We start from the raw sequence: 13311 nt of genomic DNA on the forward strand, positions 1-13311 counted from the left end.
ATGGCAACTGTTTATTTGGATTTCGCAAGTATTGTGCCATGCTCAACATATTTCTTATTATGAATTATTGGTTGGAGATTTTAATTTAAATTACCTTTGTAATTATTTGTTTGGATTGTAATCGGTGCTTAATTACATAATCAAAACGTTCATGTTGATTATAAAATTCTTGTAAATCTGAGAGTAGTAATTAAACAATTTAGTTACATTTTGTAAATGTTCTCCCTTTATTCCTCATTCCGTTAGTAAACGTATGAGTAGTTTTTTTCGTATGAAAAAGTCATCACTCATTGAAGAGCAGTGCAGACTATGGTCCAGCACGAGGAGCCTCACCTGTCTGCACAACACATCTCAAGGGACAACTATTGGAGATGCCTCTTCGTTGTGGGGATGGTACACTATCCTGGATGTGGGGGATCTCTGGGTCGCCCCTGTGAGATTGATCGGCTGTCTCCGTGCCGTGGGTTTGTTCGAGAGAACTGCAACAACAACAACAACAACACCTCTCAAGGACAACTATCAGGGACGCCTCTTCATGGTGGTTGTACCCCCCAACGCAAGTTGGGGGTCAAATCTTCCCCGCTGCCCGGATTCGTCAGGGCAGCGCTGTTACGGTCCGAGTGTTGATTGGTCCGCATGGGACCGGCCCTTTCCCTCTTCCCTCTCTTTTTCTCTCCCTCTCCCTCTCCCTCTACCTAACTCTGGCGTGGCCCTAAAGGGCACATGGCGGGAAGGCCATGGCGGCACACCATGCATGGCGGCACACCATCCTCGATGTGGGAGATCTCTGGGTCAGTGGGTCATTCTTGGGTGATCAATCGGTTGTTTCCGTGCTGCGGGCTTGTTTGAGAGAGAGTTCTGAGAGCCTCTTTCTGGAGCTTTAAAACAACAACAACACATCTCAAGGGAACTGGGTGTGAACCTACAATATATTGAGAAATAGGCGCAGATATTGAGCAATCACAAACACAACCACACAAGCAGACAAGCAGAGATTGTTTTAACCTTCACTTTCACTTGTTCGGAAACTGGGACAGACACGAAGATAAAATTATCCAAAGACAATAAGCAGTGAGACCGACCGGAAGGAAAAACATGGAAAATGTCTTTTTCACAAGACAATCCAAAGTGAAGTTCCCATTATGGAATTCAACAAAAAATATAAACTGAAAGGAAATGTAACATGCTCCATGATAGTCGCGTTCCTGGCAATTAAAATCTCTCTGAGGAACGGATAGCCGAACAAACTGTTACTCCGAGGTGTTCGTCAAATATACTGAGAACAAGAAAAGCACGACGGTACAACTAAATTCCTATGGGATCCTCCACACCAGACTTAAACACAGACAAAGGGGAATGTAAAAATAACTGGAAAATAATGGTGTAATTTAATTGTGAGGACTTGATTCGGATCGGTATCTCGTCAGTGATGTCAGGCCCCGAGCGCGCAGGCCCTATGCCGCTTCTGCCTTGGCGGGAAGAAGGCCTCGATGCACCCTTGTTCACTACGCCTCGATGAAGGCCTCCCGCGCGAGGCGAACAAGCAGGCGTGCAGCCCGCTCCCCAGCAGTGCCCGTCCTCACGAATTCGGTACGGAAACCGCGGCTCTTCGTTCTTGACGCTCTGCCTCTTTACGACCACCAGCAAGGTCTCGGAACACGGCCGCTGCGATGAAGAGAGAAATGTCAGCGCACAGCCGTCTCCCACCAAAGCCCGGAACCAAGCAGGACAAAAGTCCATCAGCTCATTCTTTTCTCGGCCAACCTCTCACGTCATCGGTGCTTCTTCCCCAATCCCCGCAGGCCAACACCACAGGCTCAGCTCTCCGCTGCTCAACACGCAGTCCGCCTTCGTGACGCAGTCCGCCTTTGTGACAGTCCGCCTGTCAATCAAAACCCTGACCAATGGTGTCTCCTCGAGGTGTGGCTTTCGGCCTGCCTGACCCTGTGGTGATGTAGCTGGTTGCCATGCCATCAGCAGTGCTCAGAACTGGCTTCCTGTTTGTTTTTATTGTTATTTAAAGCAGTTAATGGGCAATTCCTGCTATACGTGTCTAATGCCGTGCCATCAGGGACGAGGGATGTAAATTACAGAGGTTTGACAAACAAGGTAGTAGTTAACATAATCCCTACAACTAGTTAACACAAGGGCCATCTTCGTATGGCCACAATTGTTCACTCTTGGGTGACAAATGGCTAAATAAAATCACTACTTATTACATGGTGGAATTGGAAATCTCCCGCGGTCTTTCCGTCTTCTGCCGACTCCTCTCCGGCCTTGCCCCCCCCCCCCCCCAGCTCTCTCTGGGCTCTGTCCCCCAAATATCCTACAGGTCGCACAAGATCTGCCTACAACCCTCTTATGGTTAAACTGCCAAAATCAAGACTCTGCTCACCCGCTATCGCATTCCTCTTTTCTCCCGCCTCTGGAACAAACTCCCTCACTCTCTTCAATCCCACTCCTCCCTCCAAGTCTTTAAAACAGCTGTTCACCACCATCTCTTATCTTCCCTCATCCAAAACCTTGATCTTTTCTACCCCCACTAATTTCACCCCAAATCCACTTTTTGAAATACCAACTTCTGTCCTGGAAGTCCTTGGTGTCCTTGTTTTATACTTCTCCCACCCCTCCCCACGCCTCCTCCCCCCAAGCCCTCTCCCTCCCACACATCTCTCGATGTCCCTGCTCTCAAATGTTGTGTTTGTGTGCTTCCTCTTCTCTCCCCATCTTGTCTACCGCTCCCTCCTTTTATATATTTTGTTTGTCTGTTTGATTTGTTTGTGAAATAAATGTTAGCTCTTTCACGAGCCTCGATTCTGTATAAAAAAAAAAGAAGAAAAAAATGGTGGTGGTTCTTCTATTCCACGACATTTGGAGCATGCTAATTTATACATTCTACCTGTACTACAGTAATAACTACCCCACAAACATAACAATACTTTACCCGATACATCAATGCAGCTCTTCCACCAGATTTGGTTTTTGATAAACAAACATTCAGGTTTTCCCACAAAATCACCTCGTGGTTCCTGAAGATATCATGGAATATTTCACCTTCACAACTTGCATAGAGATGAGACAGCCGGCTTTCCAGTCTTTGTTATTTTGGGATCTTCATGGCGAGCAACAGATAAAATGTTGATGTTCCTATCACCCCTTCCCAAGATGTGAACCAAATTGTTAGGTTTGTCAATTTTTTTTAACTAAAGCGGTTGAAGCACAAGTGAAAATAACCTGGGTTTGTTTGATAATTAAAGTGAATTGTTAAAAAGAAAAGTTTTGAAGAGATAAACGTGTTTGCATTTCTGCCCTTTTGTCTAACAAAGGCTGCGGATCTATGTGTCTGTAGATGGTCGACTCCCAAGTCTGGACGCAAACTCTGCGCATCCATTGATCCTCATCTCCGAGGACCTCAGGACGGCGACCTTAACCAGGATCGTACAACAATACCCGGAACATCCTGATCGGTTTGATTTCTGGATTCAAGTTCTCTCCTCTGAGAGTTTCTCATCGGGCCGTCACTACTGGGAGGTCGACCTGAGTTCATGTTGTCGGTGCAGTGTCGGAGTCGCTTTAAACTCCATGGGGCGTAAAGGGGAAGAGTCAAGGGAGTCTCATCGTGGGATGACAATGGATTGGGATTTAATGGAGGGAATGGACGTTAGCTGGAATTCCACACAACTTGGAGCTTCGAGCATGTATCAGGAAGAGAAAGGGAAAAATTGTAGTTTGGGAGAGAATCCCGAGTCGTGGTGTGTCGAGAAAAATAATCACCGATACTCAGCATGGCACAACAACCAATGTACCGCTCTGTCCGTGCAGGTCACTCCCAAACGGTTAGGGTTCTTCTTGGATTGCGAAGAGGGAGAGATGAGTTGTTTCGGGGACTTGCGGGTCCTGCATGTGTTCAAGGGGAACTTCAAGGAACCTGTTAAACCCGCTATCGCGTTCTTCTTGGATTCCGGTGTGGATTCCGGTGTGGATTCCGGTATGGTGAATTATTATTCCAGTTTGTTTATGTGTTTCGATCTTGAGGAGCATGGCAGACCAACATCCGTGAGGAAATATGGTCATGATAATGGTGCTGGTTCCGTGCAGTTCTGCTCCTTGTGATGCAGATTATGATTTATGGTAATTGTGATGGTGATTGTTATGGTGATTATGATTTATGGTGATTGTGATGGTGATTGTTATGGTGATGGTGATTGCGATGGTGATGGTGATTGCGATGGAGTTTATGATTTATGGTGATTGTGATGGTGATTGTTATGGTGATTGTGATGGAGATTATGATTTATGGTGATTGTGATGGTGATTGTTATGGTGATGGTGATTGCGATGGAGATTATGATTTATGGTGATTGCGATGGAGATTATGATTTATGGTGATTGCAATGGAGATTATGATTTATGGTGATTGCGATGGAGATTATGATTTATGGTGATTGCGATGGAGATTATGATTTATGGTGATTGCGATGGAGATGATGATTTATGGTGATTGCGATTATGATTTATGGTGATTGCGATGGAGATTATGATTTATGGTGATTGCGATGGAGATTATGATTTATGGTGATTGCAATGGAGATTATGATTTATGGTGATTGCGATGGAGATTATGATTTATGGTGATTGCGATGGAGATTATGATTTATGGTGATTGCGATGGAGATGATGATTTATGGTGATTGCGATTATGATTTATGGTGATTGCGATGGAGATTATGATTTATGGTGATTGCGATGGAGATTATGATTTATGGTGATTGCGATGGAGATTATGATTTATGGTGATTGCGATGGAGATTATGATTTATGGTGATTGCGATGGAGATTATGATTTATGGTGATTGCGATGGAGATGATGATTTATGGTGATTGCGATGGAGATTATGATTTATGGTGATTGCGATGGAGATTATGATTTATGGTGATTGCGATGGAGATTATGATTTATGGTGATTGCGATGGAGATTATGATTTATGGTGATTGCGATGGAGATTATGATTTATGGTGATTGCGATGGAGATTATGATTTATGGTGATTGCGATGGAGATTATGATTTATGGTGATTGCGATGGAGATTATGATTTATGGTGATTGCGATGGAGATGATGATTTATGGTGATTGCGATGGAGATTATGATTTATGGTGATTGCGATGGAGATGATGATTTATGGTGATTATGATTTATGGTGATTGTGGTGGTGATGGTGATTGAGATTATGATTTATGGTGATTGCGATGGAGATTATGATTTATGGTGATGGTGATTGTGTGGAGATTATGATTTATGGTGATTGTGATCAAGATTATGATTTATGGTGATTATGATTTATGGTGATTGTGGTGGTGATGGTGATTGAGATTATGATTTATGGTGATTATGATTTATGGTGATTGTGGTGGTGATGGTGATTGAGACTATGATTTATGGTGATTATGATTTATGGTGATTGTGATTGTGGTGGTGATGGTGATTGAGACTATGATTTATGGTGATTATGATTTATGGTGATTGTGGTGGTGATGGTGATTGAGATTATGATTTATGGTGATTATGATTTATGGTGATTGTGGTGGTGATGGTGATTGAGATTATGATTTATGGTGATTGTCATGGTGATTACGATTTATGGTGACTGTGGTTATGATATATGCATTTGGTGATTACGATTTATAAATTTCTTCATTATTATCCTCTTCTTCTTCGTCTCCTTTTTATGCAGCGCATAGCTGCGAGTAGCATCATTAGCCGAGGGTAGAACTGTACAAATGATGCAGTGCCCCTCTATGTTCGGGCGTTAATTTGTCATTTGCTCCAGCGTCTCGGCGATAGCTCGCCTACTCTTCGTGAAGGACACCGTGGGATCTTTAACGTCCACCAACTGACATTAGCAGACGTGACGCCCAGTTTAACGTCCATCCGAAGGACGGCACACACACTGATGTCTCACCCTGCCTGTGAAACACCAGAATGACAGTTTGTAGCTGGGTCAAGAAACGAACCCAGACTAGACAGCTTAGACAATCGGGTTCATACCTCTAGTCTAGGCCATTCTGCCAACTCAATTTCGTGATTATAATGATTATGATTTATCGATTTTGTGATTATGATTTATCGATTTGGTGATCATGATTTATCGATTTGGTGATCATGATTTATCGATTTTGTGATTATGATTTATCGATTTGGTGATCATGATTTATCGATTTTGTGATTATGATTTATCGATTTGGCGATCATGATTTATCGATTTTGTGATTATGATTTATCGATTTGGCGATCATGATTTATGGATTTTGCGATTATGATTTATCGATTTGGCGATCATGATTTATCGATTTTGTGATTATGATTTATCGATTTTGTGATTATGATTTATCGATTTTGTGATTATGATTTATCGATTTGGTGATCATGATTTATCAAGCTTGTGAATGATAGCTTATTTACAATCATACTGTAATTTGAGAAGTCTCTGGTTTTTGCTCATTTTAATTCTCGACCCCCCCCCCCCCCCCGGCTCCCCCCCACTTCCTGCTCCTGCCCCCAACTCCCCTCCTGAATCGCTGGATATGAGTTGAAAACTGGTTATTATTGGGGTGTGGGCAGGGTGTTTTATGGGTTAAAAAAAAACCATCCCTACAGGGGTACAGGGGGACCCCCATTCTCTCTTTATTAATATGATGGCATAGCACCCCTCCCGGGGTATGTTACAAGTCATAATAGAATACATCAATTTCTAGGAAATTGGCCTTTGTCTTCAATTTAAATTAATTTCACAAGTCTGATCAATGTTGATTTGGTACAATAAACTTCATAAAACGAAAGTTGTTTAATCCTTGAATGTTCTTAACCTCCTACAATTGTACTTGGCTTATAAAAGTTTTATTTCGACCTTCAATAGTCCTGTAATTCATGTTTTATGTCGAGCTCCATCCCACGGACACAAAATCATCTAAATATTACATACGCAAAGATGGTGGAATTTTTCCTCTCCACCCCTCCCCATTCCGTCTACCCCCACCCCATTCCCCACTAAGTTGGCGAGCCCCTGCTTGAACTTAAACTTCACTGAACTGTCCTTTCATGCTCTCGATTCTCCTCCGAAACTTCTCCCCTTTCTCTCTTATCTTTCCTTTTGATTTTCTGTCAATTTTGAATTCCCTGACTCCACCTCCCCCTCCTCCCCTGTTGAATTGGTGGGGGGACGCGGAGAAGAAGCAGCACAAAATTTATAATTGGATCGATTGGTGGGGCGTCAGTTGGTTTCCTACCAGGAACATTATAATCGTTGCTATTTTTTTGGATGACACAATGTCAAATATTTTAATGCCTCTCATCTAATTCCATTATTGTTGCTAAAATAGCATTTTTTGAATGGACTTGTGAAAAAACAAGCCTGATAGTCTAACAACGGCGTAGCTGGGCTTGGATCTGCTGAGTGCAGGATCTGCTGTCCGCCTGTCATGTGACCAGATCCTCAGCTCTGATTGGTGGACGTTTTTGAGGGACATACATACATACACCAGTAGGACAGACAAACCCAGTTCCAGACAGCACAGCACTACGGGCTAAGTTGTAAAAAATATGGCTACCATGTGACGTCATCAATTTTCTTTTCACGACGAATTTATCCTGAGATCACGCTCAAAGTTCATACTGATCGGATCAACATTCTACTTGTCGATTTATGACGTCATAATGAAGAAACCTATGACATAATCATTAACATGTTATTCCCCATGGGGAGTACTTTACAATGAGCCACGTTTCAATTTTTTCCTCGGAGCGGTTTCGGAGACATGGAGGTGCAACGATTTTCGTTTTTTTCTAAGATGGGGCCCATACCAAGTGATCTATGACGTCATAATTATCATTAAAAAGATTCTACTGGACGAGGCGCCTTTGAAGAAACTTTCGTGTCAATCGGACCAACGGTTGCAGAGTAAACAAATTTTAAAGGGAATAAACCCCCAAAATGTCGGCAAAAGTGAGATACATACATCCAAACATACATACACTGGATGGACACACATGCTGTTCCAGACGGCATTGCCCGATGGGCTATGCCATAAAAACATTCTTACCATGGGAGGGGGTTGTATGAACCTCTCTCGTGATGAGATTGGGAAATGTTTAGTTATTTTAGCCCGATCTTTTTGGTTGTTTTAGCCCCAATCTCTCAATGGTGAAGAATTACCTTAAAAAATTATCTGATTCGAATCTTCATCAAAATCGAATCATTTTTGTCCTTGTCAGATACCCAACCTCTCCATCAAATTTCATCCACATCCATCCACAACTTTGAGATATCTTAATCACAAACAAACAAACAAATAAATATGTCGTGCATAGCACGATACTTGCGAAATCCCTAAAATAAGTTGTTGGCCTATGATGACATCAAAATTACTTGGTGGTTGAATTCAGTGACCACATATGCAAGTCCTCTTCAAATTTCAAGTCAATCGGACGAAAATCGAGGATTTTTTTTTGTATACAAGATCGAGGCTCGTGAAAGAGCTAACATTAATCAGAAAAAAAAAACGGACACATAAAACATGTAATAAGGGGAGCGGTAGACAAAATGGGGAGAGAGGGCGAAGCACACAAGCACAACATTTGCAAGCAGGGACATCGGGAGATCTGTGGGAGGTAGAGGGCTTTGGGGGGGGTGGGGAGTGGGAGAGGTACAAAACACATGGACACTGCAAGGACTTCCAGGAAAGAAGTTGGAATTTCAAAAAAGAGGTCCCGGGGTGAATTAGCGGGGGTAGAAAAGATCAAGGTTTTGGATGAGGGAAGATAAGAGATGGTGGTGATCAGCTGTTTTAAAGAGCTGGAGGGAGGAGTGGGATTGAAGAGAGTGTGCGAATTTGTTCCAGAAGCAGGAGAAAAGAGGAATGAAACAGTGAAGTTGAGCAGAGTCTTGATTTTGGCAATTGCACCAGAAGAGGGTTGCTGGCAGATCTTGTGCGACCTGCAGGAATATTTGGGGGACAGAGCCCAGAGAGAGCTGGGGGAGCTGGGCCGGAAAGGAGTCGGTAGAAGTCAGAAAGACCAACAACCTGCCTGCGGTGAGTGAGTGAAAAGCCCTCGGAGTTACCTTCATCGCAGGAGATTCCAATGATTCTGAAAGCTTTGGTTTCAACAGCGTGAAGCCGAGCTAGGTGTGAGGCAGGAGCACCGGCCCAGAGGGGAGAGCAGTATTCCATTGAGCTGCGGATGAAAGCCTTGTATGTGGTGAGGAGCTCAGGTGTGCCAAGGAAGGACTTCGCACGACGGAGGATGCCCAGTCGGCGACTGGCTTTGGAGGCCAGATTGGAAATGTGGTTTTCAAGGAAATGCCATTTTAGAAATTTTACAAAATTGGTGACCTTTGGCCGATGTTGACCTATTGACCTTTTGACCCCTAAAACAATAGGCTTCTTGCTTATGACTAAGTCCACCATTTGGTGAAGTTTTGTGAAGATCGGTTGAAAATTGTGCCCTGTAGGCGACTGACATACAGACATACAGAGAAACAGACAAAACAACAAAGACCAACCAACATACTTGAAAAATCTTCGATTCTCGCAAGTAACAAGTACAGATACATTCAAAGTACACCACCCCCATGGTAGCCACCGAACCAATTTTACCATATCGTTGGACTCCGTCACCCAGACCCATAAATTTGGTGTCCAATTTTGGGGAACAATGATTTGAAATATTTTATTTTCCACATTCTATGATGTTCGTTTCCGCCATTTAATTCTTAAAAGTTGGTCAGAACAAACCAAAATGTTGGTCCAGGCATCAGACAATAGGGCGCTACAGTTTGTACACAAGAAACTTCTTTTCAGCAGCGAAAACCTTTCAAATTTCAGGGTTTAGATTATGCATAACTGGAATCGAAGCAGAGATGGAGCTATTAAGACATGTGCACTGAAAGTAGGACAAACCATGTATAACTGGGAAGAAAACTGTCATCCACATCATTATGTATGTATTTTTGTTTGTTTGTACAGTGCATTCAGAAAGTATTCAGACCCCCTCACTTTTTTCACATTTTGTTATGTTGCAGCCTTATGCTGAAATCGTTTAAATTCATTTTTTCTCTCATAAATCTCCATTCAATACCCCATAATGACAAAGAGAAAACAGGATTTTAGAAAGTTTTGCAAATTTATTTTTTTTTTAAACTGAAATATCACATTTACATAAGTATTCAGACCCTTCGCTATGACACTTGAAATTTAGCTCGGGTGCCTCCCATTTCTCTTTATCATCTTTGAGATGTTTCCACACCTTGATTGGAGTCCACCTGTCGTAAATTCAATTGATTGGACATGATTTGGAAAGGCACACACCTGTCTATATAAGGTCTCAGCTGACAATGCATATCAGAGCAAAATCCAAGCCATGAGGACGAAGGAACTGCCTGCAGAGCTCAGAGACAGGATTGTGTCGAGGCACAGATCTGGGGAAGCCTACAAACAAATCTCTGCTGCATTGGAGGTTCCCAAGAGCACAGTGGCCTCCATAATTCTTAAATGGAATAAGTTTGGAACAACCAGGACTCTTCTTAGAGCTGGCCACCCGGCTAAACTGAGCAAATGGGGGAGAAGGGCCTTGGTGAGAGAGGTGACCAAGAACCCGATGGTCACTCTGGCTGAGCTCCAGAGAGCCTGTGTGGAGATGGGAGAAACTTCCAGAAGGACAACCATCACTGCAACACTCCACCGATCTGGGCTTCATGGCAGAGTGGCTAGAGGGAAGCCTCTCCTCAGTGAAAGACACATGAAAGCCCACAGAATCTTGTTTCTCAGTCTGAGAGTCCTTTCGGTGCTTTTTTGCAAACTCCAAGTGGGCATTAAGCCGCATAGACTGCCTTAATGAGCGCAGATTTTGAAGAGGTCAGTACACCTTCGTTAAGCATCAGATATGAAGCTCGTGGCCAAGTTTCATCAAAATCGTGTGTTTGGTTCAAGTGATAATGACTGAAGTGTTTACTGACTGACTGACCCACGGACACTGTTCAATCGCATAAGCTCATCGGACTAAAGTCCAGTTGAGCTAATAATGGATGAGAATATACTGGCAAAAGTAGGATCTGGGGACATTTGATGAGTTAGTTTCATTTATTGAGGAACACATATCAGATTGTCACAATGCACATGTATCTCCAGTTTTCAAACTCAGATTCGTAGCTTGAACAGGAACCGACTGATTCAGCTCCGTGATGTGACTGGCAATGTTCATTCAAAAATTCTGAAAAAAGAATTCATTGTAACTTCTCCGAACTATGAGCTTCAAAATGTGGTCGTGACATTGTCCTCGTCATGAACAGTGATGTTGGAAGTGCCCTCAGAAAAGCACGTAAAACATGCTGAAGAAGATGCTTGCATCCTCACCTGTGCTGCCAATATTGTCAGGAAAAATGTTGGAAATAAAGGTCAGAGATGATCAAAAGTAAAGTTTTTGAAATGCTCATCCCCAAAAACCTATATTTTGACACCAAAATTATGGGTTTGGATTCTCGGTGAAGTAGTATTTAAGATATTGGGAAAATAGGTTTTCCTGGTGGCCATCTTTTAAAATGGCCGCCAGTGCTATCCAACCAAAATCTGAGATGGCCTTAGGTCTAACTTTGTTTGTCTTGATGAGTTCGAATTCTGTGCCAAGTTTCATACTTTTATCACAAAATGCACTATTCATTCAGTTATCTGCTTCACGATAAGCCCATCTGCCCGGCGCAGTGGGCATACAATAATCACCTGATGGCATCATGAAAAAATGAATTTTGGAGCCAAAACGTCACGTCCTGCGGAGCCGATTAATTATGTTGGTTGTTTTTTTTAATCGTTTTTTTCCTTAACTTTTCCCGATTTCACTCGAGATTTCGACAATTATTTAGACCACGAGGTCAGATCGTGAAATATGGAATCGGATTTCGAATATCAGCTTTTAATAAATCTGTACGATACATTATTCAATCTTGCCAGGAGCCAATCACATTGCACCTAGCATCACACCAGCCAATCAGCGTAACCGCGAACGGACAAACGGATCTGTTTTATATATATACTGTATATAGAAGAGAACATAGATGAGTATCTCGAAAAACGTTCTCATCCTTCAAAGTTAGACGCTCCCATCTTTATGGGGTGTGTATGAAGTCGAACACAAAATACGTGACTTAAAAAAAAAAAACCTTTTTGGACACTCGCTCTTCCCCTTGTGGAGCCTGGTGTTGGCTTAGCGATTAGGGTGCTGGCTTGGGATCCTAGGATCCTGGGTTCGAATCCTGGTCGATCACTGAATTAACGCCAGGGGGATTGACTCAGCCTGTCATCCTTCCGAGGTCGGCTAATTGAGTACCAGTCGCAAGAGGCGACTAACAGGGTTGGCGGCAGGAAGGGCATCCGGCTGCAAAACATTGCTTCAAAAATGGGACCACGATGCCCAAAAAAGGCCAACCCCCGCTCTGCGGGGAAAAATGGCCTCTGAAGGTGGTTGTTTTGTTGTTTGCTCTTCCCCTTGTGACGCCATGCGCACAACACCGCCCCTTCTTAATAAATACGGGACTCCTGCAAAATACCACCTCCCTCCCTCCAGAATTGTCTTCCCTCTCACAATGATGCAAAGCATTCTGGACAACTCAGGCTTGCTGATTAGGCCTCACTTGCACATACTTTGGGAGGAAAATGTGGTGGTGCGCTACAGGTGGAGACATTTGGGGGGGGGGGGGGGTATCGTCACTGGCCATGTCTTCCTCCTCTGTGCTGGGTACGTATTCCTCTCCTGCATCACTGTCATACATATCTTCTCCGATGGCAGGGTCATCTTCTTGCCCTGCATCACTGCTAGGTACACATCATCGACAAGTCCTTAACCGTAATTTCCTGTTACATCAACCCTGGTGTTGGGCTAGCGGCTAGGGTGCCAGCTTAGGATCCTAGGATCCTGGGTTCGAATCCCGGTCGATCGCTGAATTAACGCCAGGGGGGTTTACTCAGCCTGTCATCCTTCCGAGGTCGGCTAATTGAGTACCAGTTTACTGGTAATTCCCTGTTTGTCGTTAAAGGCGGCAAAAAGGGTTGGCGTCAGGAAGGGCATCCGGCCGTAAAACATTGCTTCAAAAAGGGGACCAAAAAACAACAACAACCACGGTTCCCGAAAAAGGCCAACCCCTGCTTTGCGGGGAAAAATGGCCTCTAAAGGTGGTTATTTTATTTATATATATTCGGCCTGTTAAACGGCACATATTAATATTGAGCGGAATAAAATTGCTGAGATGATGGGGTTTTTTTTTT

General features: G+C 43.3%; 1 protein-coding gene across 3 annotated transcripts in view; it reads left to right on the forward strand.

Annotated features, from left to right (window-relative positions):
* The window catches only part of LOC144889584 (E3 ubiquitin-protein ligase Midline-1-like), an 86653-nt gene extending 79813 nt beyond the window's left edge, over positions 1-6840 (forward strand). For 2 of the 3 annotated variants that reach the window (XM_078770372.1, XM_078770373.1), the window contains exon 8: positions 3350-6840. In XM_078770372.1, the coding sequence (XP_078626498.1) occupies positions 3350-4113 (764 nt within the window). In that variant the 3' untranslated portion in view covers positions 4114-6840. The remainder of the gene's footprint in view (positions 1-3349) is intronic. The other variant, XR_013621895.1, reaches the window with a different exon arrangement.
* Positions 6841-13311: the final 6471 nt, after the last annotated feature.

This window comes from Myxine glutinosa, chromosome 1 (assembly GCF_964187855.1).
Source record: "Myxine glutinosa chromosome 1, kmMyxGlut1.1, whole genome shotgun sequence".
Classification (NCBI taxonomy): Eukaryota; Metazoa; Chordata; class Myxini; order Myxiniformes; family Myxinidae; genus Myxine; species Myxine glutinosa.